This window comes from Pseudophryne corroboree, chromosome 6, assembly GCF_028390025.1.
Source record: "Pseudophryne corroboree isolate aPseCor3 chromosome 6, aPseCor3.hap2, whole genome shotgun sequence".
Taxonomy (NCBI): Eukaryota; Metazoa; Chordata; class Amphibia; order Anura; family Myobatrachidae; genus Pseudophryne; species Pseudophryne corroboree.
The window spans coordinates 352,601,719-352,625,582 of record NC_086449.1 but is presented as its reverse complement, the minus strand read 5'-3'; the positions used below and the strand labels follow the sequence as shown (position 1 = coordinate 352,625,582).

At 44.6% G+C, this 23,864-nt stretch overlaps 1 protein-coding gene across 3 annotated transcripts in view; it reads right to left on the bottom strand.

The window, feature by feature from the left end:
* Nucleotides 1–23,864, bottom strand: part of SCAPER (S-phase cyclin A associated protein in the ER) — a 725,664-nt gene that overhangs the window by 632,632 nt on the left and 69,168 nt on the right. For all 3 annotated transcript variants that reach the window (XM_063926586.1, XM_063926587.1, XM_063926588.1), the window contains exons 3-4: nt 23,429–23,505; nt 15,181–15,378 (exon numbers count right to left, since the gene is read on the bottom strand). In XM_063926586.1, coding sequence (XP_063782656.1) covers nt 15,181–15,378; nt 23,429–23,505 — 275 coding nt within the window. The remainder of the gene's footprint in view (nt 1–15,180; nt 15,379–23,428; nt 23,506–23,864) is intronic.

Here is a 23,864-nt window from a genome sequence, read left to right as displayed (position 1 = left end):
AAGTCCATCCACTCAGGTGTCTGCCCCGCAGGGGGTGACATCACATTTATAGGCATCTGCTCCGCCTCCACATAAGTCTCCTCATCAAACATGTCGACACAGCCGTACCGACACACCGCACACACATACAGGGAATGCTCTTAAAGGAGACAGGACCCCACAAAAGCCCTTTGGGGAGACAGAGAGAGAGTATGCCAGCACACACCAGAGCGCTATATAATGCAGGGACTAACTGAATTATGTCCCCTATAGCTGCTATAATATTTACTGCGCCTCAAATTTGTGCCCCCCCTCTCTTTTTTACCCTTTTCTGTAGTGTAGACTGCAGGGGAGAGTCAGGGAGCTACCTTCCAGCGGAACTGTGAGGGAGAAATGGCGCCAGTGTGCTGAGGGAGATGGCTCCGCCCCTTTTTCGGCTGACTTTTCTCCCGCTTTTTTCTGTATTCTGGCAGGGGTAATTACCACATATATAGCCTCTGGGGCTATATATTGTGGTTATTTTGCCAGCCAAGGTGATTTTATTGCTGCTCAGGGCGCCTCCCCCCAGCGCCCTGCACCCTCAGTGACCGGAGTGTGAAGTGTGTATGAGGATCAATGGCGCACAGCTGCAGTGCTGTGCGCTACCTTGGTGAAGACTGAAGTCTTCTGCCGCCGATTTTCCGGACCATCTCCTTGCTTCTGGCTCTGTAAGGGGGACGGCGGCGCGGCTCCGGGAACGAACACCAAGGACGGGTCCTGCGGTCGATCCCTCTGGAGCTAATGGTGTCCAGTAGCCTAAGAAGCCCAAGCTAGCTGCAAGCAGGTAGGTTCGCTTCTTCTCCCCTTAGTCCCTCGTTGCAGTGAGCCTGTTGCCAGCAGGTCTCACTGTAAAATAAAAAACCTAACATATACTTTCTTTCTAGGAGCTCAGGAGAGCCCCTAGTGTGCATCCAGCTCGGCCGGGCACAGAAATCTAACTGAGGTCTGGAGGAGGGGCATAGAGGGAGGAGCCAGTGCACACCAGGTAGTACCAAATCTTTCTTATAGTGTGCCCAGTCTCCTGCGGAGCCCGTCTATTCCCCATGGTCCTTACGGAGTCCCCAGCATCCACTAGGACGTCAGAGAAAGGGACATTATGGAAATGCTTGAGTAAAAAGGAAAGTCTTCAGTGTACTTTTGAAGGATTCTATAGTTGGGGCCTCTCGCACTGTGCGGGGAAGTGAGTTCCATAGAGTCGGAGCCGCATGACTAAAAGCTCGACCCCCGGATGAATTACGGGAGATACGGGGTCAGAGGGAGTTAGTGGTTGAAAGGGTTCTTGACTCCAAGATGGTTCGGGGTCGGCTGTCATTTTTGGTGCACTGGAAGGGGTATGGCCCGGAGGAGCGGTCGTGGGTGCGCAGTTGTGATCTTCATGCCCCCAGACTGATACGCTCTTTCTTCTCGCAGTTCCCCGATAAACCCGGTGGTAGGGGTTCTTTGACCCCTCGTCAGAGGGGGGGTACTGTTAGGATCTCCTGCTCTGTGCTGCCACGTCGCCATGGCAACCGGGAGGCAAGTGTTAGCGAAGTAACCTGAGCGCAGCTGATACTCCGGTCCGGGTTTTTACTGTGTAGTGGTTACAGGCTCTGTGCACGGCAGGGAATCCGGCGCTGGTTTTGTGCTCACAGTCTGTGAGGTCTGAGTGGGGCGTGGACAGCACCTGCTATATAAACCATCCTCTCAGGCTAGGCAAATGCTGCTGAATCTTTGTTTGTTAGTCAGTTCCAGAGAGTTAGCTAGTACTGTGTGACTTTGTATTTACTTGTTGCTTACTGCGAATAGGCCTTGGGATTCGGTACTTCATTCTGCCAATCCGGACCTAGCAGTAAGACTGGAGTCAGTTGTTTGACCTGCTGGGGTTCTTTTGCTATTCTGTGAACCCAGCAGGTTTGCGGCTGTACTCTCAGACCTGCTTGCTTAATCCTCCCTTACTGTGCAGGGCGTCCGGGTGTCAGTTTAGTGGCAGTAAGCTGAACCTGTGCCCTGCAAGTGGGGGTTAGGATTGTGGATACTCTCCTTGTGTCTATATTTCTATCTCTGACCAAGGAGTTTATTCCCACACCCGTTGGTAACCCTTTGGGGTTTTTTTCTGTTGCTCTTAGCAACATCATTTCAGGTGCTCCACATGTTAAATCACTACACCTCGCTTCATTGTCCGCTCTATTCCATCTGAGCATTCCTGACACTAGGGAGACACCCAATTCCTGAGCCTTTGGGCTTCTCCGTTCACTTTGTGTTTATTAGTTATTCCATCACCTCCTGTGTATGTTATGTTATACTGTCTGTGAGTTCGTTTGCTTCGCTTCCCTCTCTGTTCATACACCGGTATACTCCTGTTAGCACTGGTGTGCGTAACATTAACACACACGCCAGGGCTGTTTCAGTGCTATGTCTTCTCCTGAATCCTGATTGAAATGGATCATAAATATCATGGGTTGTCAGGCAACCACTTTCTCAATAACCTTTCCTAGGAAAGGAAGGTTTGATACCGGTCTGTAATTGGTCATGCAGTCGGGATCTAAATTAGGTTTTTTAAGAAGCGGTCTAACAATTGCTTCCTTTAGGGGTCCAGGAAAAATGCCTGTCTGCAAAGAGCATTGAACAATTTTTGCAAAGACAGGACCAATTATATCCATACAACCTATTAGAAGCTTGGTTGAGGCTGGGTCCAGATCACAGGTGGTGGGACGCAAAATCCGAGCAATTTCAGCAGTGTCCTTTACATCCACTGGGTCAAAGCTGGTCCATGAAGGCAGGTAGCTTATATTGGCAGGCTTTGTCGTTTGCACTCCTTTGATGGCACTGTGGAGATTCCAGCCCGGATGGTGGATATTTTATCTGCAAAGAAGTTTGCAAACTCGTTGCATCTTGCCTGGAAGAGGGTCTCATCAGTCTGCAGGCATGCTGGCTTGCAAAGCATCTCCACTGTGCGGAAAAGTTGAGCTGGCCTATTGTTTGCTGCTGTGATCTCACTTGACAGGAACTGTGATTTCTTACGAGTGATTGTCGATTGATATTCTTCGTTATGCTTTATTAGTTTTATTTTGTCATCCACTAGGTTAGTCTTCCTCCATCGTCTTTCCAGCCTACGCCCCCTTTTCTTGAGCTCACTAACACTGTTGTCGAACCATGGAGCTTGATGTTGTGGTTTACGAGGTCTTATACGCACAGGGGCGATAATATCAATTGCAGCCATAACATCCCTATTATAATAACGGACTAGGGAACAGGGATCTTCACAGGCACCCAGTATAGCAGAGAGATCCAGATTTGCTGCAAGAGCCTGGGGAGTCATACCCCTCCTTGGACGATACCTGGTCAACTCCACGGGCAGAGATCTTATTTGAGGGGTTGCAACTGAGAACCAGAGGGAGTAGTGGTCTGACCAGATGACTGGGTTTATTTTTAGGTCAGTGACTTCTAATCCAATCTGAAAGACAAGATCGAGAGTGTGACCACTTTTATGTGTGGCAGAGGGAATGACCTGTGTGAAGCCCAGACCACTCATTGTGTACAGGAGGTCTTGGCCAAGGCGTGTGAGTTCATTATCCACCCATGCATTGAAATCCCCGAGGATGAGCCATCTTTGATGTTCCAGAACCAGGCCAGCAACAGTGTCTGCAATTTCTTGTAGAAATATCATTTCATCTCCAGGTGGCCGGTAAATGAGAAGTACTCTGAAACCTAAGCCTGTCGAACTCCGGGCAGCAATGCACTCGAATGAGCGAGTAATTTCAATAGGGTGGACCCTAAGTTTAAGTTCTTTTTTGAAGCAGAGAGCCACCCTGCCACCCCTGCGGTCCAGTCTTGGGTTGTGGATGACAGAGTAGTTTGTTGGTACTGCAGCCTCCAATATAGGTGCTACATTTTCATCTAGTCAGGTCTCTGTAATACAGGCTAGATCTGCAGATTCAATAAGATCAGCAATTGTTGCAGTCTTGTTTCTTATAGATCTGACATTACAAAGTACTGACCTGATTGGGCATACCAGAGGGCCTTCAGTTTTCTTTATGTTAAGTGCAGGAGCTCTGGGTATGGGGGTCACAAAGCGAGAGTTGATAGTTCTGTCCTTCCAAACACAGGGCCGTCTTTTGGGTATCACTTCTATTTGATTGTTCCTTGAATATGGGGGTGAGCAGGTGGGCAAAGGACTTAGATGGTTACCGGGGGAAATACATTTCCGGCCTGCTCGCTTCCCACGAATGCGCCTGTGTTTTCTTTTTAAAATGCCAAGAGATTGGAGAATAGAAGCCTGTGATGGTGTGATAGGAACTGCAGAACGTGGTGGGCGGAGTGAAAGAATGAAGCTGGAGCAATACGTATACATTTGGTCATCAATGACAGATTACTAAGTTTGAGCTGCATATGATGATGAGAGAGGGAGAGAAAGCAGTGTTTGTTTGTTTTTTTCGTTTTTTCCTTTTTGTGTTTTGTTGTCCCCCAATTCAGTATGTGATCCAAAATTATAATGGGATTATGAACAAAGTTATTGCTATAACCTATTGGGTATATTTGAAGCAAGTGATAAATAAAATAACTGCTGATTTAGTCAATTATCCTAGGATAGGCAGTCTTTTGGAAAGGTGTTAGAAGCCAATTCCTACTGTGTAGGTGTGAAAAGTCTCAGTGTGAGAGGCCTTTGAAGTAGATTTCTTGTGGGGGTAGTGATCACATGTCCTGGAAATGGATCCTGATTAATGTTGAAAAATTCTAATGGACTGATGAAACAAAGACAAATGTTAGCCATCGCTAGCATGCTTCATTATTGGTTTCCCTCAATACTTTTACACTTATAATATTTAAATTCATGTGAGACAAACATCCCAGCACTCTATTATAAAAGTAGCTATATAGGTATATTCAAATGAAATCAGATCCTGTCCGACGGAGAGGATCCAACACGTCACTATTCAATGCCGGCCGTTTCCGGCCAGCATTCCGACAATGCAGATTCAACTTGATAACAAGTTCAATCTGCATCATCGGTAAACTGTCGAAAACAGACGCGTTTTCAACAAAAACACGTGGATCGGCGAGTAACGTGTTTTCTGACAGTGCTGTTTTTTTCAGCAGTAGAAAACAAGGCACTTTCACTGCATACTGTAGGTCGAATGCATATTCGACCTAAAAACTGTCAAAAAGTGCAGTTTTTCCGCCTGTTGAAAAAAAAAGGCACAAATTGAATACCCCCCATAATCTGTGAGTGATGTATTGAAAAGCAGTGCCCCCTCCCACACTATGGGGTATATTCAATTGAAGTCGAAAGCTGCCGTCTGTCGAAAAGACGGCAGTTTTCGACTTTTTTATGTCGGAAGGGGTTCCGAACTATTCAATATAACCCCAAATTTTTCAACAAGTCGATAAATTTGAGTTGTCGAAAAGCACATGGATCGGCGGAATAGCTGCCGATCCACGTGCTTGTGTCAAAAAGGGGCCAAAACCGACCATTTTCGACCATCTCAGTTCGACTTTAGAAAAAGTCGAAGTGAGATGGGGAGAGCAGTGCCGGAGACGGGGACGGGGTGACCAGCGCTTGAGGATGTCACAGCTGCCGCTCACAGCATCGTCCACCCGGCTCCAGCAAGCGAACCCTCGCTTGCTGGAGCCGGGTGGACGCGGCCATGAGCAGCGGCTGTGATGTAGGGAGGGACGGGGGAGAGGAAGAGAGACTGGGGGGGGATACGGGGGAGAGCCGCGGGCAGACGGGGGAGAGCAGCACTACAGCAGCGGCTATATAGCCGCTGCTGTAGCACTGCTCTCCCCCATCTGCCCGCGGCTTTCCCCCGTCTCCCCTCCCGCATCTCAATTCGACTTTTTTAAAAGTCGAATTGAGATGTCATTGAATAGCCCAGGTCGGATCCATTCCGACAAATGAATGTCGGAATGGATCCGACTTCAATTGAATATACCCCCTATGTGTGTACTATAGAAATAATTAGAAGGAAATATATTACATATAAAAATTCCCATACATACACTAAGTAAATAAAACAGTTGTTGCAGGTGAGCAAACAGGCCACAAATATGTACAAATGTGTACTGAAGTGTAAAATATCTCCATTAATTAAAGGATTATACTGCATGGTGAAATTTCCCAACCTATCTGATGAACAATATGTCAGCTCTCAGGAATATGAGCAGTAGAGCAACATTATAATGGCTCACAGCACTGCAAGCAGTGGGAGCTCTTGGCATCTCTCTCGGCTCCCGTCAGCTATTACGAAGCGGCTGCAGCTCCCATAGGGACGCGCGCCACTCTATTTAACATTTGAAAGGACATGCATGCCTTCCATGATGTCACGTTTAGCGCCAAATTCAAATCTCCAAATTTATGGAAGTCTAAACAAACCCAAAAAGGAGATTTATGGTAAGACTTACCATTGTTAAATTTCTTTCTGCGAGGTACACTGGTTTCCACAGGGAATAACATTGGGGGTGTAGAGTTGGATCTTGATCCGAGGCACCAACAGGCTAAAGCTTTGACTGTTCCCAGGATGCACTGCACCGCCTCCTCTATAGACCCGCCTCCAGGCACTGGAGCTCAGTTTTGTTAACCAGTCCAATGCAGTAGCAGGTAAGAGAGACGGTAGATGTTAGTCACATAGACCCACATTCTCACAACAGGAGAAGGGACTAGCGGCTAATGCCATGCAAACCCAAAGAAGCTAAGTGCGTCAGGGTGGGCGCCCTGTGGAAACCAGTGTACCTCTCAGAAAGAGATTTAAGAATGAGAAGTCTTACCATAAATCTCCTTTTCTGCAGCGGGGTACACTGGTATTCCACAGGGAATAACACTGGGGGGTGCCCTAAAAGCAGTTCCTCATGGGAGAGGACACACTGTAGCGGGCACAAGAACACGGCATCCAAAGGAAGCATCCTGGGAAGCGGAAGTATCGAAGGCACAGAACATGATGAACGTGTTTACTGAGGACCACGTAGCAGCCTTGCATAATTGTTCAGCAGACGCGCCACGGCGGGCCACCCAAGAAGGTCCAACAGACCGAGTAGAATGGGCCTTGATAGCAGAAGGAGCTGGGAGTCCAGCCTGCCGCATAAACTTGTGCAATCACCATTCTAATCCATCTGGCCAAGGTCTGCTTATTCGCAGGCCAGCCACGTTTGTGAAAACCAAAAAGTACAAAGAGAGAATCTGATCTCCTGATAGAGGCAGTCCTTTCTACATATATACGGAAAGCCCGTACCACATCCAAAGACTGCTCTTTGGAGGACAAACCAGAAGAGATAAAGGCCCTCATTACAACTTGATCGCTCGCTAGCTGCTTTTAGCAGCAGTGCAAACGCTAAGCCGCCGCCCTCTGGGAGTGTATCTTAGCTTAGCAGAAGTGCGAACGAAAGGATCGCAGATCTACTACATAAAAAGATTGTGCAGTTTCAGAGTAGCTCGAGACTTGCTCCTAGCTAGCGATCACTTCAGAATGTTTAGTTCCTGTTTTGATGTCACAAACACGCCTTGCGTTCAGCCAGCCACGCCTAAGATTCCCCAGCCACTCCTGCGTTTTTATCCGACACACTCCCCGAAAACGGTCAGTTACCACCCAGAAACACCCACTTCCTGTCAATCACTCTGCGGCCAGCAGTGGATTGAAAAGCGGCGCTAGACCTTGTGTAAAACTACATCGGCTTTTGTGAAAGTACGACGCGTGCGCGCAGTGCGCACAATACGCATGCGCAGAAGTGCCACTTTTATACCTAATCGCTGCGCTGCGAACGAAAAGCAGCTAGCGATCAACTCGGAATGACCACCAAAAGTCGGAACCACAATCTCTTGGTTAAGGTGGAAAGCTGACACCACCTTAGGTAGATAACCAGTTCTAAGAACTGCCCGGTCACGGTGAAAAATCAAAAAGGGTGGACGACAGGACAAAGCGCCTAAGTCAGACACCCTCCTAGTAGAGGCAATAGCCAACACAAAAATGACCTTAAGCGTAAGGCATTTAAGGTCCACAGACTCAAGTGGTTCAATGTATGAACGTCAAGAATAGATACAATTTTTTGCTGAAACCACACCGACAAGGCAGAAATGTGAACCTTGAGGGAGGCCAGGAGAAGTCCTAAATCCAGGCCTTGTTGCAAAAAAAGCCAGAAGTCTGAAAGTACTAAACTTGTATGCATCGTAATTCTTAGCAGCACACCAGGTGAAGAATTCCAGACCCTATAATAAATCCGTGCAGAAGCCGGTTTGCGGGCCTTCAACATAGTTTGAATAACCGCCTCAGAAAAACCTTTGGCCCTCAGGAGTGAAGCTTCAAGAGCCACGCCGTCAAAGCCAGTCTTGCCAGGTCCTGGTAAACACAAGGGCCCTGAACGAGGAGGTCTGGGCGTTGACGAAGTAGAAAAGGATGCTCTAGCGTGAGACCTTGTAGGTCTGAGAACAAATGCCGTCTGGGCCACGCTGGAGCGATTAGAAGAAGGATTCCTCCTTCTTGCTTGAACTTCCTCACTACTCTGGGCAGGAGTGACACCGGAGGGAACACGAACGGCAGCCAGAAATTCCATGGAATTGCCAGTGCGTCCACGAACGCTGCTTGAGGATCCCTTGTCCTTGCTCCGAAGACCGGTACCTTGTGATTGTGTGGAGACGCCATCAGGTCTACATCTGGTAGACCCCACTTGTCCACAAGGAGTTGGAAGACCTCCGGATGTAGACTCCACTCCCCGGTGTGTATGTCCTGACAACCGAGGAAGTCCGCTTCCCAGTTGAGGACCCCCGGAATGAACACTGCTGATATTGCTGGTAGATGGCGTTCCGCCCATCAAAGAATTTTTAACACTTCCATCATTACCATGCGGCTTCGAGTGCCACCTTGATGATTTATGTACGCCACCGTAGTGGCGTTGTCTGATTGTACTTTAACAGACCTGTTCTGTACGAAAGGCAGGGCCAATGTCAACGCATTGAACACTGCCCGCAATTACAGAATGTTTATTGGGAGGAGAGATTCCTCCCTGGTCCACCGACTCTGGAGAAAGTGTTGCTCCAACACCGTGCCCCAACCTCGCAGACTGGCATCCGTCGTTAGGAGGACCCAGTTGGAGATCCAGAAGGGACGACCCCTGCTCAATTGTTGGTCCTGTAGCCACCAACTCAGTGACAGATGAACCTCCGGAGTCAAGGAGATCATTTGAGACCTGATCCGGTGAGGCAGACTGTCCCACTTGGAAAGGATTAACCTCTGCAGAGGGCGGGAATGAAATTGAGCGTACCCTACCATGTCGAAAGCCGACACCATGAGGCCTAGTACTTGCATCACTGAGTGTATCGACACTCTTTGGCGAGAGAGGAAGCATCTGATTCTGTCCTGAAGTTTCAGGACCTTCTCTGGAGACAAGAACAAACGTTGGCTGTGTGTGTCCAGTAATGCCCCCAGGTGCCCCATGCTCTTAGCAGGGACCAGTGAGGATTTCTTCCAGTTGATGAGCCACCCATGGGCTTGTAGGAATTGGACCGTCAGTTCCAGATGACGGAGGAGAACCTCTGGGGAGTTCACCAGGATCAACAAGTTGTCCAGATACGGCAGGATCCTGATACCCTGACGGCGGAGAAGGGCCATCATGTCTACCATGACCTTGGTGAAGATCCGTGGAGCCGTGGTCAGTACGAAAGGCAAGGCTTGGAACTGATAATGAAGGTTGCCAATAGCAAACCGTAGATATTGTTGATGCGACATGGCATAGGTATGTGTAGGTAAGCATCATGTATGTCCAGGGATACCATATAGTCCTTGGGTTCCAAAGCCAGTACAATAGAGCGCAGAGTTTCCATACGGAATTTGGACACCCTCACAAATTTGTGCAAAGATTTGAGGTTGAGTATAGGCCGGGAGGATCCATTCGGCTTCGGAACTAGACAGAGGCACCGGCACTATCACTCCTGTATCCAGGAGGGATTGTACAACCAAATGTAGAATTTGCTTTTAACGGATCAGAAGGGATAAACGTTGAGCAAAACTGTCGAGGGGGACGTCTCTTGAAAAAGATTGCGTACCCGTGAGAGACCACTTCCTGCACCCAGGCGTCCAAAGTGCTCTTTGACCATACCTGGGTGAACTGCAGAAGTCGGCCTCCCACCCTGGGGTCCCCCAGGGGGAGGCCCGCCCCGTCATGCAGCAGGCATGTACGGTTTGGAAGCAGGCTGACGGGCGGCCCAAGAACGTTTAGGTTTGGGCTTAGAGGATTTGGAAGTGCGAGCCTGTTTCGGGTACGCCTGAGCATTTGCTTTACCTGGAGGTCGAAAAGAACGAAAAGTAGTACTCTTAGCCTTCGGAGCCAAAGGATTAGTACTTGGGAGAAATGCAGTCTTGGCCGACGCCAAGTCAGTCACAATCTTATTCAGATCATCTCCAAATAGTATATCTCCCTTAAAAGGGAGTACCTCCAAGGTCTTCTTAGAGTCCAGGTCCACTGATCAGGACTGTAACCACAGAATCCGGCGAGCCAGGTTAGACGTAGTACATACCTTGGTCGCCATAACGCCTGCATCAGAGGCCGCCTCCTGAATATAGTGAGAGGCTGTGGTAATATATGACAGATATTGTCTGGCAGTGTCAAAAAAATTCAAAGGTAGCTCTTCCTCAATTGCTTGAACCCATGCTTCAATGCCTTTTGCACCTGTAAGAGTGTAAATAGACTTCAAACAACCCTCCACACGCTTATCCGTCGGTTCCTTCAAAGAGGTGACGGTGGTGACAGAAAGAGTAGATGACACCACAAGACAGGCTACATGTGAGTCCACTGGTGGCGGGGTTTCCCACTTGTTACTCAACTACACAGAGATAGGATAACGAGCTAGCATCTTTTTAGACAGGGAAAATTTCTTTCCTGGAGAAGATCAGGATTCCTGACGTATGTCAAGTAAATGGTCAGAATGTGGTAAGATTCATTTAGTAACCTTCTGCCGCTTGAATTTATCAGGCTTCTTAGATGTATCAGGAGGGTCAATCTCATCATCAATCTGAAGAATCAGCTTGATAGCCTCCACTAGGTCAGGAACATCAACCTGTGTTGTAGAATCTTCATCAGAAGCAGCAGTATCAGCATCTGATGGATCAGTATAATCCCCATCCGAATCGGAAGAATCATCCAAAATATTAGTGGATTGTGAGGAAGAAATGGCCCTCTTAGATGACCCTTTGGTCCCAGTAGGGCGAGGGTTAGGTTTTTGTTTAACCAAGGACTGATTTAATTGCTGTAACTGGGTTGACAGAGTATCCACCCATGGTGGATGAACTACAGGGACAATATGTGGCTGTAATGGCACAGGAGGTCCCACAGGGGGTGTAAGTCGTGTTACAAGCGTAGTCAGCATATTTGAAAATGCAGCCCAAGGTGGATCCTGATTTTTCACAGGTGCTGCGGGCTGACTAGGGGGTGCAGAACACCCAGTACCTGAACCCTCAGCAGAAATCTTTTCCTCAGGTAAATCCGTGGCGCCAACACTGCATAATACAGGAGCGTCTGCGGATTTCCCGCCCTGTGTAGCAGACATTATTGGGAATGTAGGCTTAGGGCGTATCAGTACAATGTAGCCAGACAAACACAATACCTGACAAAAAAAACCTAAGATATGTAACCGCAATTGCAGAGCACAAACAGAGGATTTAAGTGGTATGAGGTGACTGAAACACACAGTGAAAAATACAAAACAGTATATCCTGTGGAACACTATATGGTATATGAGACTCACTTAGACCCCCAGGGCACAGAATACAGTGATAGCAATATGTGTGATACACAGACTAGAATCCACACATCAGCTATAGGAACACACAGTCACAGGTACAATGCAGAAATTGTTACATATAAAACAAGAAAACTGCACTGGACTAGCAATACTACATAAAGATATGTATGTATACAGATATAACAATGCACAGTAACCACTGGATGTATATCACAGAATACTTGTACTAAATATTCATGTAGAAGTGCACTTGTTCTTAACTAATGCTGTCTAAACGGCATGTAGAATACTTAAGTGTCCTGTAAATGCACAGCGCTGATGAGATAGGCGGCTTTACAGAGGAGACAGTGCCCAGCAGTCCCAGGATCAGCGTAGCTCTGTGAAATGGCGCCCAAATGCTGACAGGGAGTGAGGGAGAGAGAGAGAGAGAGAAATGCAGCTCCAGGGCGGGAACACCTGCTGTAGATGGCGCCTGGAGCTGGGGGAGGGGCTACAGGTCAGCGCCTTATCCCCTCTGCTGGACTTCACCACCGGGTACTATGGAGCCTATAATAAACGGATTTTAGTAAATCCGACCTGTGCTCCCTGCCCTGGTGGATATAGTGTGGTCCCTGCACAGCCACAGTGTCCACGGCAGCGGTGCGGTCCGTCTCCTGGGACCGCGACCGGATCGCGATTTCGGCGGGTCCCACCTGGGGGACCCTCTTACCTCCTCCCTGAAGTGCGGCCACGCGATCCAGGAGAGCAGCAGCGGTGATGTGTGCCTGATGACCGGAGTGCATCCGATGCAAGTGCCCAGCAACCAGGGCAAGGGAGTATGCAGCGCCGCTGGGGGAGGTGATGGAGCCGCAGCACAGAATTTCAGCATGACATACACAGCATCTAGTGCCTGTGCTGCGGCCCTCGAAGTCTTCTTTCTTCTTAAAAAGCTCTTATTAGGGCTGCCTGGCGCAGTCCCCCATGTTAGTGACCTGCACTGCAGGCACCAACTTACAAGCTGAGCTCTAGTGCCTGGAGGCGGGGCTATAGAGGAGGCGGTGCAGTGCACCCCGCTGCAGAAATATTAGGTTCCAAACCCGTACTCCAGCGTCTGTTCCTGCTTCAGTTTCTAATGCAATTTCTAGTGTTATGAACTGGTCCGTCTGAAGATTCTTCTTGCCCGCTCCCTTGGTACTGTTCCTAGTGATCTCCTGGTTCTGACTTGTCTATTCTTCTGACCTGATTCTGCATGTCCCTTGCTACCGCAATGCCTGCTTGGTTTTGACCCCTTCTGTCAACTACGCACGGCGACCTGTCTCACTACATCCTCTCCAGTGTCCACCGGCTCCATACACAGAGACACAGTCAGAGGGCCTCGACCTGCGCATCGGGCGCAGCAAAGTCCAAACCCGCTTGCGGGGTTCCCTAGTGAAGGCCGCCAGTGCGTTAGACTCTGCATCTTTGTTCTGGCTCAACGCCAATCCTATTGTACAGTCAGCATCCACACCATCCCTGTGAAAGATGTGGCAGTGACAAGATGTGTTGTTGTTGCTACACAACAATCTGTGAATTCAGTACAAACAATACAATCCCGGGCTCTTCAGGCCACATGACATTTCTCACATGGTTTCAGACGAATGAATGTACTATTTTTGCAAAAGTTACAAGAGTAGATGTTATTTTTTGTGCACACTTATCAAACCAGTGTTTGGCAGGTTTGTGACTTGCATCTTGTTGGCTGTGAAGGCCACAATGTAGGTATAAAAAGGTGTGACACATGAATTTGTTTTGAGGCTTTACATCAAAATAAACGGAACCATCAATAAGGCTGTACAGACTTTTACATCCACCATACTGTTTATAAACTTGAATTATGAAGAAAATGTTCTGTGGTGCTGTATTTGTCAGATACAGCACTTAGACCATAAATGACAAAGAAGGCTTTCCACGGATAAGTTAGCAATGATTAAATTAAATTTTCACTATGAAAAATGTCTTTACCTTCCCTAAGCAGCAGCCAAATAACTGGGTCTTACATTCTGCTTAATATATACAGTATGTTCACGGTTTTTAGTGGTGATTATATTTAAGTTATGAAACAATGGGGGTTAGATTGACAGTAACCATGTTGACATTCATCGGGGGGAATTCAAATGTTTGAAAAGTCAGTTGGGAGTCTATTTTTTCCTGTCTATTAGATAGGAAAAAACAGACACCCAACTGACTTTTCAAAAAATTGAATATCCCCCATCATGTCTACATAGCTGATATGTGAAATGAATAACTGACTACAAACAGTCCTTGGTGGTTCAGAAGAGCTTTGCCTTGTACCGGAGGTTGCGTGGCTCCAGCGGCTTTTTCCAGATCTTGGAGGTCATGTTCAGCAGCGGCGTTCCTAGGAGTATTTTCCCTATGATTACTAAACCTAATCCCTTCCACTGGTATGCAGTCAGCATACCGATAGTTGGGATCCCAGTTGTCACAATACCGCAGCCGGAATCCCGACAGGGCCACCATACCGCCGCCGGTATACCGGCAAGGTAGGTGATTCCCCCTCTATGGGTGTCCACGACACCCATAGAGGGAGAATAGAACCTGTAGCTCGCCACTGAGACTGCAGTATGGCGAGCGCAGCAAGCCCGCAAGGGGCTACGTTGCACTCGCCCCCTGGGGGCATTCAGCCGCTCGGGACGCTGATGTCGGGATCCTGATGTTTGGCATCCCAGGTCGCGGGATCTCATACCAATCCCCCTCCACTAACCCTCCCGTTAGTGCCTAACTGTAACCTCCTTCCCCCCTGCAGCCGAACTCTAGCACTCCCAGTGGCAACTAAACCTAACCATCGCCATCCACAGACTGGCAAAATTTTACATGGCAACAGAACATGTGGTTACTGTCAACCTTCTGATCAAATACCTGCTGGATGAGCCCACATGTAAAGAATATATAGTCTTAGATACTAATTTAGGGCAAAGAAGCTTAGCGGACACCAGAAAGTGTGCCAAAAAACTCTAATTATACAGTTCACTAGCAAAAACAAATATTGCTGTACTGTATGTGTCTTATAATGTGCTATGTGTCAGTGTCTCTCATGCTTGTCTATGTTTCCTTCTATTAAACTGCAGCATTCACCTACACAGTATACACAGTAAAGGCAGCAATTTTGGAGATTTAAATAATAATCATAAAACTGCTCTCCTATTCATTTAATTTAACCAATAGAGCTGGGACTGTCAATCAGCCAATAATGCTGCAGAAGTGGGTAAACTGTGCTCAAACAGCCCAGATCGCCATCTACAGCTGTCCCAGAAACCTGAGTATGCAATTTCAACAAGTGCATGGAAATCAGTTACAACAGCTACAGCAAGGTAATGATCCACCATAAAAAAATAATTCTTACATAACCTAGGCATTTACTATTTAAATGATAGTAATTGTGAATACATCCTTTACATAATAATCAATGTGATGCACCTTACCTTACATTCCACAACACTCTGATCGGATTCACAAGTTACATAGATCTCATCCACAGCTCTTCTTAGATTGTCAAACAGAAATGCCCAGTACCGGGCACGCAGGTCCACTTTTCGGGGAAGCCTCGTCTTGGAGGGGCTTTTATCTTGGAGCTTATCACTCAGGGAGCCAACATTTAGTTTAAGGTGTAAGGAGTTACTCTGGAAAAATAAAATAAATATTATAACACTGAGCGAGTACTGTTTGAGAATATTGAGAGATTCTAGCCTTTGTCCCAGGTAGGTATAGAAAGCACGGGGCGTATTTAATAACAAGTGATATTCTTATAAACACTCGTTGCTAATCTTAAATGGAGCTCCAACCAATCAGCTCCTGATGCGTTTGAAAAATGACAGGAGCTGATTGATTGGAGCAGCATTTAAGAATAGTAATGACTGAAAACAAGAACATCACTAGTTATTAAATATGCCCCAATATTTCCAAATACACAGAAAAGTTGCTGAGGAAATTCTATAGATTTTTTTTCTAAATAAATGTTACATTTTAATATAATTTTTTATTTTATTCACATTACTCTTGTTACTAATTTGGGTCTTATATTTTCCATGTAAAAGAAAACACAGAACGCAAAATATCAAATAACCTGCAGTTTCACAGATCAGCAGGAAAACCCACCGGAATATAAAATCACCAATTGTTTGATGTATCTTACCTGTCAGTCTGTGATAAAAATAAAAAATCTAGAATATTAAACAAAAAATTATAAGAAATAATAACCCTCGGTCCTCTCACTAATAGATTGTGCTACTGGACATCTATCCAAGATGCCTAGGGGAGAGAAAGCCTGAACAAACTCTCTCTCTGACAGGTTAAAGTCTGCTCTGATTGGCTAGACATCTATTAAGCACGTAACTGTATACTGAACATGTAGTGATTTTGCATTGGATGCTAATACGATGAAGTATGGGAGAACGATTAATAGTAATAATATAAGGGGTACTAGTAAGACAAAAAAATAATATAGTGATACTAATAATTGTAATGGGGGTATTATTACAGGTTGAGTATCCCTTATCCAGAATGCTTGGGACCAGAAGTATTTTGGATATTGGATTTTTCCGTATTTTGGAATAATTGCATACCATAATGAGATATTATGGTGATGGGACCCAAGTCTAAGCACAGAATGCATTAATGTTTCATATACACCTTATACACACAGCCTGAAGGTCATTTTAGCTAATATTTTTAATAACTTTGTGCATTAAACAAAGTGTGTGTACATTCACACAATTCATTTATGTTTCATATACACCTTACACACGCAGCCTGAAGGTCATTTAATACAATATTTTTAATAACTTTGTGTATTAAACAAAGTTTTTGTACATTGAGCCATTAGAAAACAAAGGTTTCACTATCTCACTCAAAAAATTCCGTATTTCGGAATATTTGGATATGGGATACTCAACCTGTAATATTAAAGAAAAGAAAAAAAGGGTCACTATAGATAGTAAATTAACAAAATGTAGGTGCCATTATTTTATTATTATCCAATATTTATATGGTGTCACAAGGGTTTTTCAGTGGTTTACTATGTACGTAAGTAGGAACAAAGCAAACACAAAAAGAAGCAAAACAAATTGCAAAAGACTTACAGTATAAAACATTGCAGAACATGGCATACAAGCCATATAAGCAAACACATATGCAGTCATACTCACAAAAGTAGCACCTGCTGTTGAACCCAGAGGTTTGGTGCCATTGAGGGCAGTGGGGAAGGGGAGATTGATGATGGTATAAGTGGGGGAGGGGAAAGCACATGAGGGTATAGAGTCCTGCTTGTAAAAGCTTAAAGTCTAACTGGGAAGGGCAGACAGGCAGGGGTGACACAGAGGGGAGACTATTAATAATAAAGAAAAAATATGGGTATACTATTAATTATGTACTATAGGGGGTACTACTAAGAAAAATAAGTGGTACTATTAATATTATAAAAACTATATTGGGGCACTATTATTTTTAAATGAAAAAAAGGGGACATTCATTCAGCATTACATGGTCTCCGTCTTTTCTCTGCAGTAGAACTGTGAATTTTGCCATTAAAAATTAATAAATAAATTATTTTAGGCATGGATTCAATACACATTGAATGGGTCACTGCTAAGCTGGGTACACACTGGAGCGATGTCGAGCCGATTTGCCGTTTCATAACGACAAATCACCTAAATCGCTCAGTGTGTACGCTCAATATGCATGCTCCAACGGTCCGGTTTTGATGTGCTGTACATCTAACCTAGCAATATCGCTAGCGCAATCTGTAAAAAAAAAACGGACAACAAATGATATGTTGGACTGATTTGACGTCAGCTTAACGTCAGGTCCTAGAAAGGAGTGGCATGAAGGTTGTTCTAGTGTGTACAGGAGCAACGTAGTGTTAATTTTGACAAGCATTTTCAATTTAGTTTTAGTCTTAGTAGCATTGTAGCTGGTTTAAAGTCACATTTTAATCTTTTTCTTTTGCTTCATTTTACTCAAGATCTAGCCAGTGGATCTCAGTTTTCATTTTAGTCTAATTTTAGTCAATGTTTTAGTCACAACTTTTGCAAACAGTTTAATGATACTGTAATGGATTTTGCTGAAGAACATTTCTCTGAAATTCCCTTGAGAATTTTACATACCTTTAACCACTTAACTGACAATTTTTACCTTCAAAACCGTTCATAACATTGTTTAAAAAAAATAAATAAAAGTAATATAGTTTAAAAAGTATCTTTTGAAATATTATATTATGCACATCTGACAGATTTCATTGTCAAAAACTGGGGGACACAGTGGGGCGGCGCTGTCGCATGTGATCTGACCATGCCATTTAAGTGGTTAACTATGTGTAATCTAGGCTCAGTAGGCTGACAATGTGTTACATATTGAGTCTGATTTACTGTCGTACTCCCATATATCATATACTGTACAAATGAATGCCTTAAGTTTGTTTGAACAAACAAGTGCAATCAAAATACAATTATATTTCCCTCACAGCAGGTAATAATAATTTACTGCAAATACCTAGAACAAAAAATTGTTTTTGAAAAATTTAAAACCCTACTTCCAATGCTCATTTTGACAAGAATTTTAAATTTAGTTTTTTGTCTTAGTTGCTTTTTTTTGCTTTGTTTTAGGTAAGATTTAGTCAGTGCATCTCAGTTTTCATTTTAGACGGTAGTCGACGAATACTATTAGTAAAAATGTTCGTTGTCAAAAATAACACTGGAGCAACAATAAATCACATGCAACCAACCAATGACAGGGATATAGTGAGTGTGCTTCTAGAAAGATGGCGCCTGCAGTGTGCGACCCTGTCCCAGTGGTTTACTTCCCCGGCTCCCCACTCGCCTCACTATACGGTCCAGGCTCTCTCTTCTGGCAGTGCGGCACATCTCAGGAGGCGTCAGCGGTCAGCAGTGAGGATGGAGATGGCAGTGGCCGCACCCTCCACATGTGGCGCTCTACACAGCTGCATAGCCAGTGTAACAGTTGGGCTCGCCCTGGTGGTACCTGAGCACCGAGTCTACAAAGTGTATTTGGAATGAGCTGCCGCATTCTAAGGTGACCAAACCTTTGCAACTTTCAAATAAATGGAAACGTGCTTCGCTCAGTTTCTTGTGTAGTTTGTGGTAGAATAAATGTAGTAATGTATAATACTAGTAGCTGCCTACATTTCAAATGGTAATATGATCAGGGCAAATAATTCAGGTGTACCTTCAAATGCCCCCTGTACATAACAGTGACATGAGTGGTAAAATATATGCTGGAAGAATCCTTTACTTGTAAAAATAAAAGCAATATTAACAATGATACATATTAGCACTTACAATTACACATAATGGTAGATAAGCATATACAATAATGAAATGGTGTGATGCTCAAACACTGGTGGTCTAGTGTTAATGGCCTTTAGGGAGTGAATTCAAATCTTATCGCACCCTCTATGTCCCTTCCTAAATGACGGGAGACAGAGGGGCGATAGTCAAATGGCCCCCGTTATCGCATTGATCGCGCCCATTACAGTCGGGTTTAAGCGCACAAAGCACCTAAACCCAACTAAAGTAATAGGCGTGATTGTGAAAAGACCCGGGGGTAGCGAGCAGAAATTAACTTGATGTACCCGTCTGCAGTAATATCAGAATACTGCCAGTGGGCGCGAACGCGGCCGGGAGAGGGGGGGGCATTTATAAGGGATAGCAGATTGTGGTGTCCTGCTGGTCTGCAACGTAATATCCGTTCACTGGGTTAGTTGACAACCTTCACGGTGCTCACCCAGGGGTCTGAGGCATGAACTGGGCTGGTGGTTGAAAGCAGGGGCTCAAACATCTAAAGTCCATTAACACTGCAGATACCTCCTCACTTGTCGCTAGTATGCCTCTTCAGCTCCTGTCACTGTCCAATAGCAAGCATAGAAGAGTTCCACCTCTGCTTTGTGTTTCGATAGGTCCAGGTCTCAAATTCAATCACTTAGATTGCCCAGAGTAATGCTGGGTACACACTTATAGATATATCTGCCGATCCACCTGATGCTGTCGGAAACGGGGCCAAATCCGACAGGTTTTGGCCCCCTTTCTGACAAACTAAATCCGACTTGAAAACAAGTCGGATTGAGGTGAGGAGACGGGGAGCGGTGTGGCGGGCTACGGGGATGATAGTACCTGCAGTGCCTCCTCCGCCGCCGCACAGATCACTCCCGCTGCCAGCTCCGGACGCCGCACACTGCTCCCCCCGCCGGCCACCGCACACTGCTCCCCCGCCGGCCGCCGCACACTGCTCCCCCCGCCGCTGCTGTCAGTGCATCCGGCATCCGCTAACAGCAGCGGCAGGACAGGACACAGGGAACGGCCAAATCCGACAGTCGGATTTGGCCGCTCTTTGAATAGGGGTTGTCGGGTCCATTCTGACAACTGCATGACGGAATGGACCCGACTGTTATTGAATATACCCCATAACGTAGATATGTTCATAACAAATTCTCTTTTATTTCATGTTAAATAAAGTGTTTAAAAACAATCAGATTTTCATATTAAGTAGCACACATTCCCTGAAGGGAGACTTGCTTAGCACGCACTCACTGCAGAGGGAGTTTTTGAACTCCCTGTATTTAATAAAATGCCTCTACATCATCATAAATGGGCAATATCTTGCTTTGCCTCACAGTAATCTAATCAGTCTTATTCAACCGAAATTCTATGGTGCTTTGAGATGGATTTTCTGATCACCTTGTGAGGTGTAGAGAAAAATTTGAAAATCTGAAAAACAACCCTGCCCAAGGCATCAGGTAAATAGGGGTGGGGAGGGCTTACCATATTAGCCACACACAATGGATAGACTGGAAAAGTCAAGAGAGTAATTTAAACTGCTTTATGATCATTTAGACTTTACAAGATTAGGCATTGTGGCAGTGCTGTTCTTGTGGAAATAGAAGTTCCAGCAAGCCCTGAAACCAGAATGTATGTTTACTTTGGCCTCTCTACAAAGAAAATCCCTACAAAGAAATACCATTCATCCCACTTCAGGAAAAGTTATTGCGGAAAGAATAACCAGTATACTGTACAAATGTGGAATGACACAAGACAGTAGAACATTTACTAAGAAGGAGCAATGTCCACTACGGGGCTTAGAAATGGAAAATGCGCAATGTAGGGGTGTAAGAAAATGCACAAACACCACTTAGGGGCAAGATTCCTACTGATGATGATGATTGCACTGTCAGAAAAAGACAATCAATAATAACAGTTTTGTTTTCCTTGGTAGCTATTGTTTAATCTGAGTGCCACACACACACACACTACTTTTTTTATTTCTGATGTCATTGACACCAGTGATAATTTCAACAGTGTTCTAAAATGGAAAATAGTCAGTAAACTGAAAAAGCACCTGGGGACAAACATAACAGCCTAAAAACAACTTGCTTTCTTTCAAAATGTATTATATATCTTATAAGAAATACAATTCTAAAAAGGTTCAGGATTTTAAGGCACACAACATGTTAACCACACGTACAAAACATGAAGGGGGATAAAAGCATGACCAAGTTACATGTCTTGTTGCATCATTATTATTATTATTATTATTATTATTATCCTTTATTTATATGGCGCCACAAGGGTTCTGCAGCGCCCAATTACAGAGTACAAATGCACATAAAAAATAGGAAAACAGTGACAGTTGAATACAATATAGGACAAGTACAGGGCAACTAAGCATAACTACACCAGTAAACATAGAGATAAGTTCCAGGTGGTCAAAAAACTGTGGGATCTGGGCAGTTGAGGATTATTAAAGTAAGAAAAGTATAAGCACATGAGGGAAGAGGGCCCTACTCGTGAGAGCTTACAGTCTAATCATTAACAGCTCAGTATCCACTGCAATGTTGTCTTCAGTGAAACAGTTACCATGAAACCTTTTCTGTCCCCAAAGTCATCATTTCCTAAACAGATTGAGGCATAAACTTCTGTTGTGATGATTTATCCATTTTGGATTAATGCATGTAAAATAAACACCCTTATCTCAGACACCCATGAAATATCATAAACAGTCCTCTCATTTCAATTAATCTTCCCTTCCTGAGATTACGGGTCTATCAACAACCCCAAGAACTCCCAGCGCTGGCTTCCTGCTGCATGAATGAGTGATGAGCTCATTAATGTACAACTAAGTAAGGCCGGGGCCTTGTTGTCCCAGCACAGCAAATAACTTCTACCGTGCATTCCCTATTTTGTGTTTACTGCACCTTACAATTTAACCATTTCATGGACACGGAAAAATAAATGAAATATCGCTGGAGAGGTATGGAGCATTTAAATCAGATTGCATAAACTATAAGAAATAACAAGGAGCAGTAAAGTATACAAAGGACAATTATATGGAGCAATTATTATGAATGAACTTTAAAAGCGCTGATTCTCACAATCGTTCTTGTTACTATTTTACTTTCCTGAGAATATTTGAAGATATTAAGTTATTATATGGTATTGTTCCAAAAAATACTTCTACTACAGGTTGAGTATCCCTTATCCAAAATGCTTGGGACCAGAGGTATTTTGGATATCGGATTTTTCCGTATTTTGGAATAATTACATACCATAATGAGATATCATGGTGTTGGGACCTAAGTCTAAGCACAGAATGCATTTATGTTACATATACACCTTATACACACAGCCTGAAGGTCATTTTAGCCAATATTTTTTTATAACTTTGTGCATTAAACAAAGTGTGTATACATTTACACAATTCATTTATGTTTCATATATACCTTATATACACAGCCTGAAGGTCATTTAATACAATATTATTAATAACTTTGTGTATTAAACAAAGTTTGTGTACATTGAGCCATCAAAAAACAAAAGTTTCACTATCTCCCTCTCACTCAAAAAAGTCCATATTTCGGAATATTCCGTATTTCGGAATATTTGGATATGGGATACTAAACCTGTATACAAAAATAGGCTTAGGGCCTGATTCGGATATGGACACAGTGGGGCGATGGTCTTGTGACAGTGATCGCAGTGAGGATTTATATGCAAAGTGATTGTCAGAGAGCGTTTGTGGGCAGTAATGGGGTAAGAGTGGCAACTCAAAGCCCATTTCAGGGGAGCGTCTAAGTTTGCAACTGTAATCCCGTTGGCTCTGGTGTCTTACTTCCGCTGTCCATGCTGGCAGACGATTATAGACTGATAAGCGTCCGATGGTTGAGCCTTCGTACATAAACGGTGGATCTGAGACTCCTCCAGTGGGCATCTCAATACAAATCCCGGTGAACTATTTACAAATATTTAGAAAGAGCTTTATAATGTTACTGGTGTTTTAGTACTAACAAATTCTATAGGATCACTGTCACTTTTGGACACACATACTCAGATATTAAGCAAATGGCAAATATGAGCACTGGCATCTTTAGTGAGAAATAGGAGGACTGATAGGAAGAAGCAGTGGTACACAGAGCAGAGGGGAATACAGAAGAGGAAGGGCAGTGTGGGGGGGTCTTGTGAAGAAACGTAAGGTGGTACATGACAGTGCACAGTAGGTGCTGCTGGTCTGGTGATGTACTTGGTGGTCAGACACTTCTGTTAAGTGGTTGGCATAACTGAAATACAGTATTGCTGCCAATACAGTAAGTACATGCTTACACAAGTGATGTTTTATAATGATGTATTGTCCCACAAGATTCACCTAGCAGCTTACAGTATAAATTACCTGTTTGGGGGGTTTATGTGCTCCATGCGTTCCATGAGTTCCTCTCTTAGGTTTTCCGCATGGCCATTTGGCTTTCCCTGCATGAAACAATATATATATTTATATATAGGATAAGAGACAGATTACACTAAACAGCATGAAAGGAAAGAAAATAATATCTCCATATAATAAACTAATTTACACATATACATCAGTAAAAGTTTTCACACCACAACAGAATGTGATATGAATCTCAGACAGTATTACATTATACCTAAAGTACACATGCCATACAGCCAGCATGTGTTTCTCTTCATTGAAGGGTAAAACACATTAAAAGGATCACACACCCTAATATTCCCATACAGTGACATGTGTAATATCACCAGCTGCTTTACATGGGTGATATACGCAAATGATTTACTTCCTGGGTAAGAGTGTAAGGCATGGAACAAAA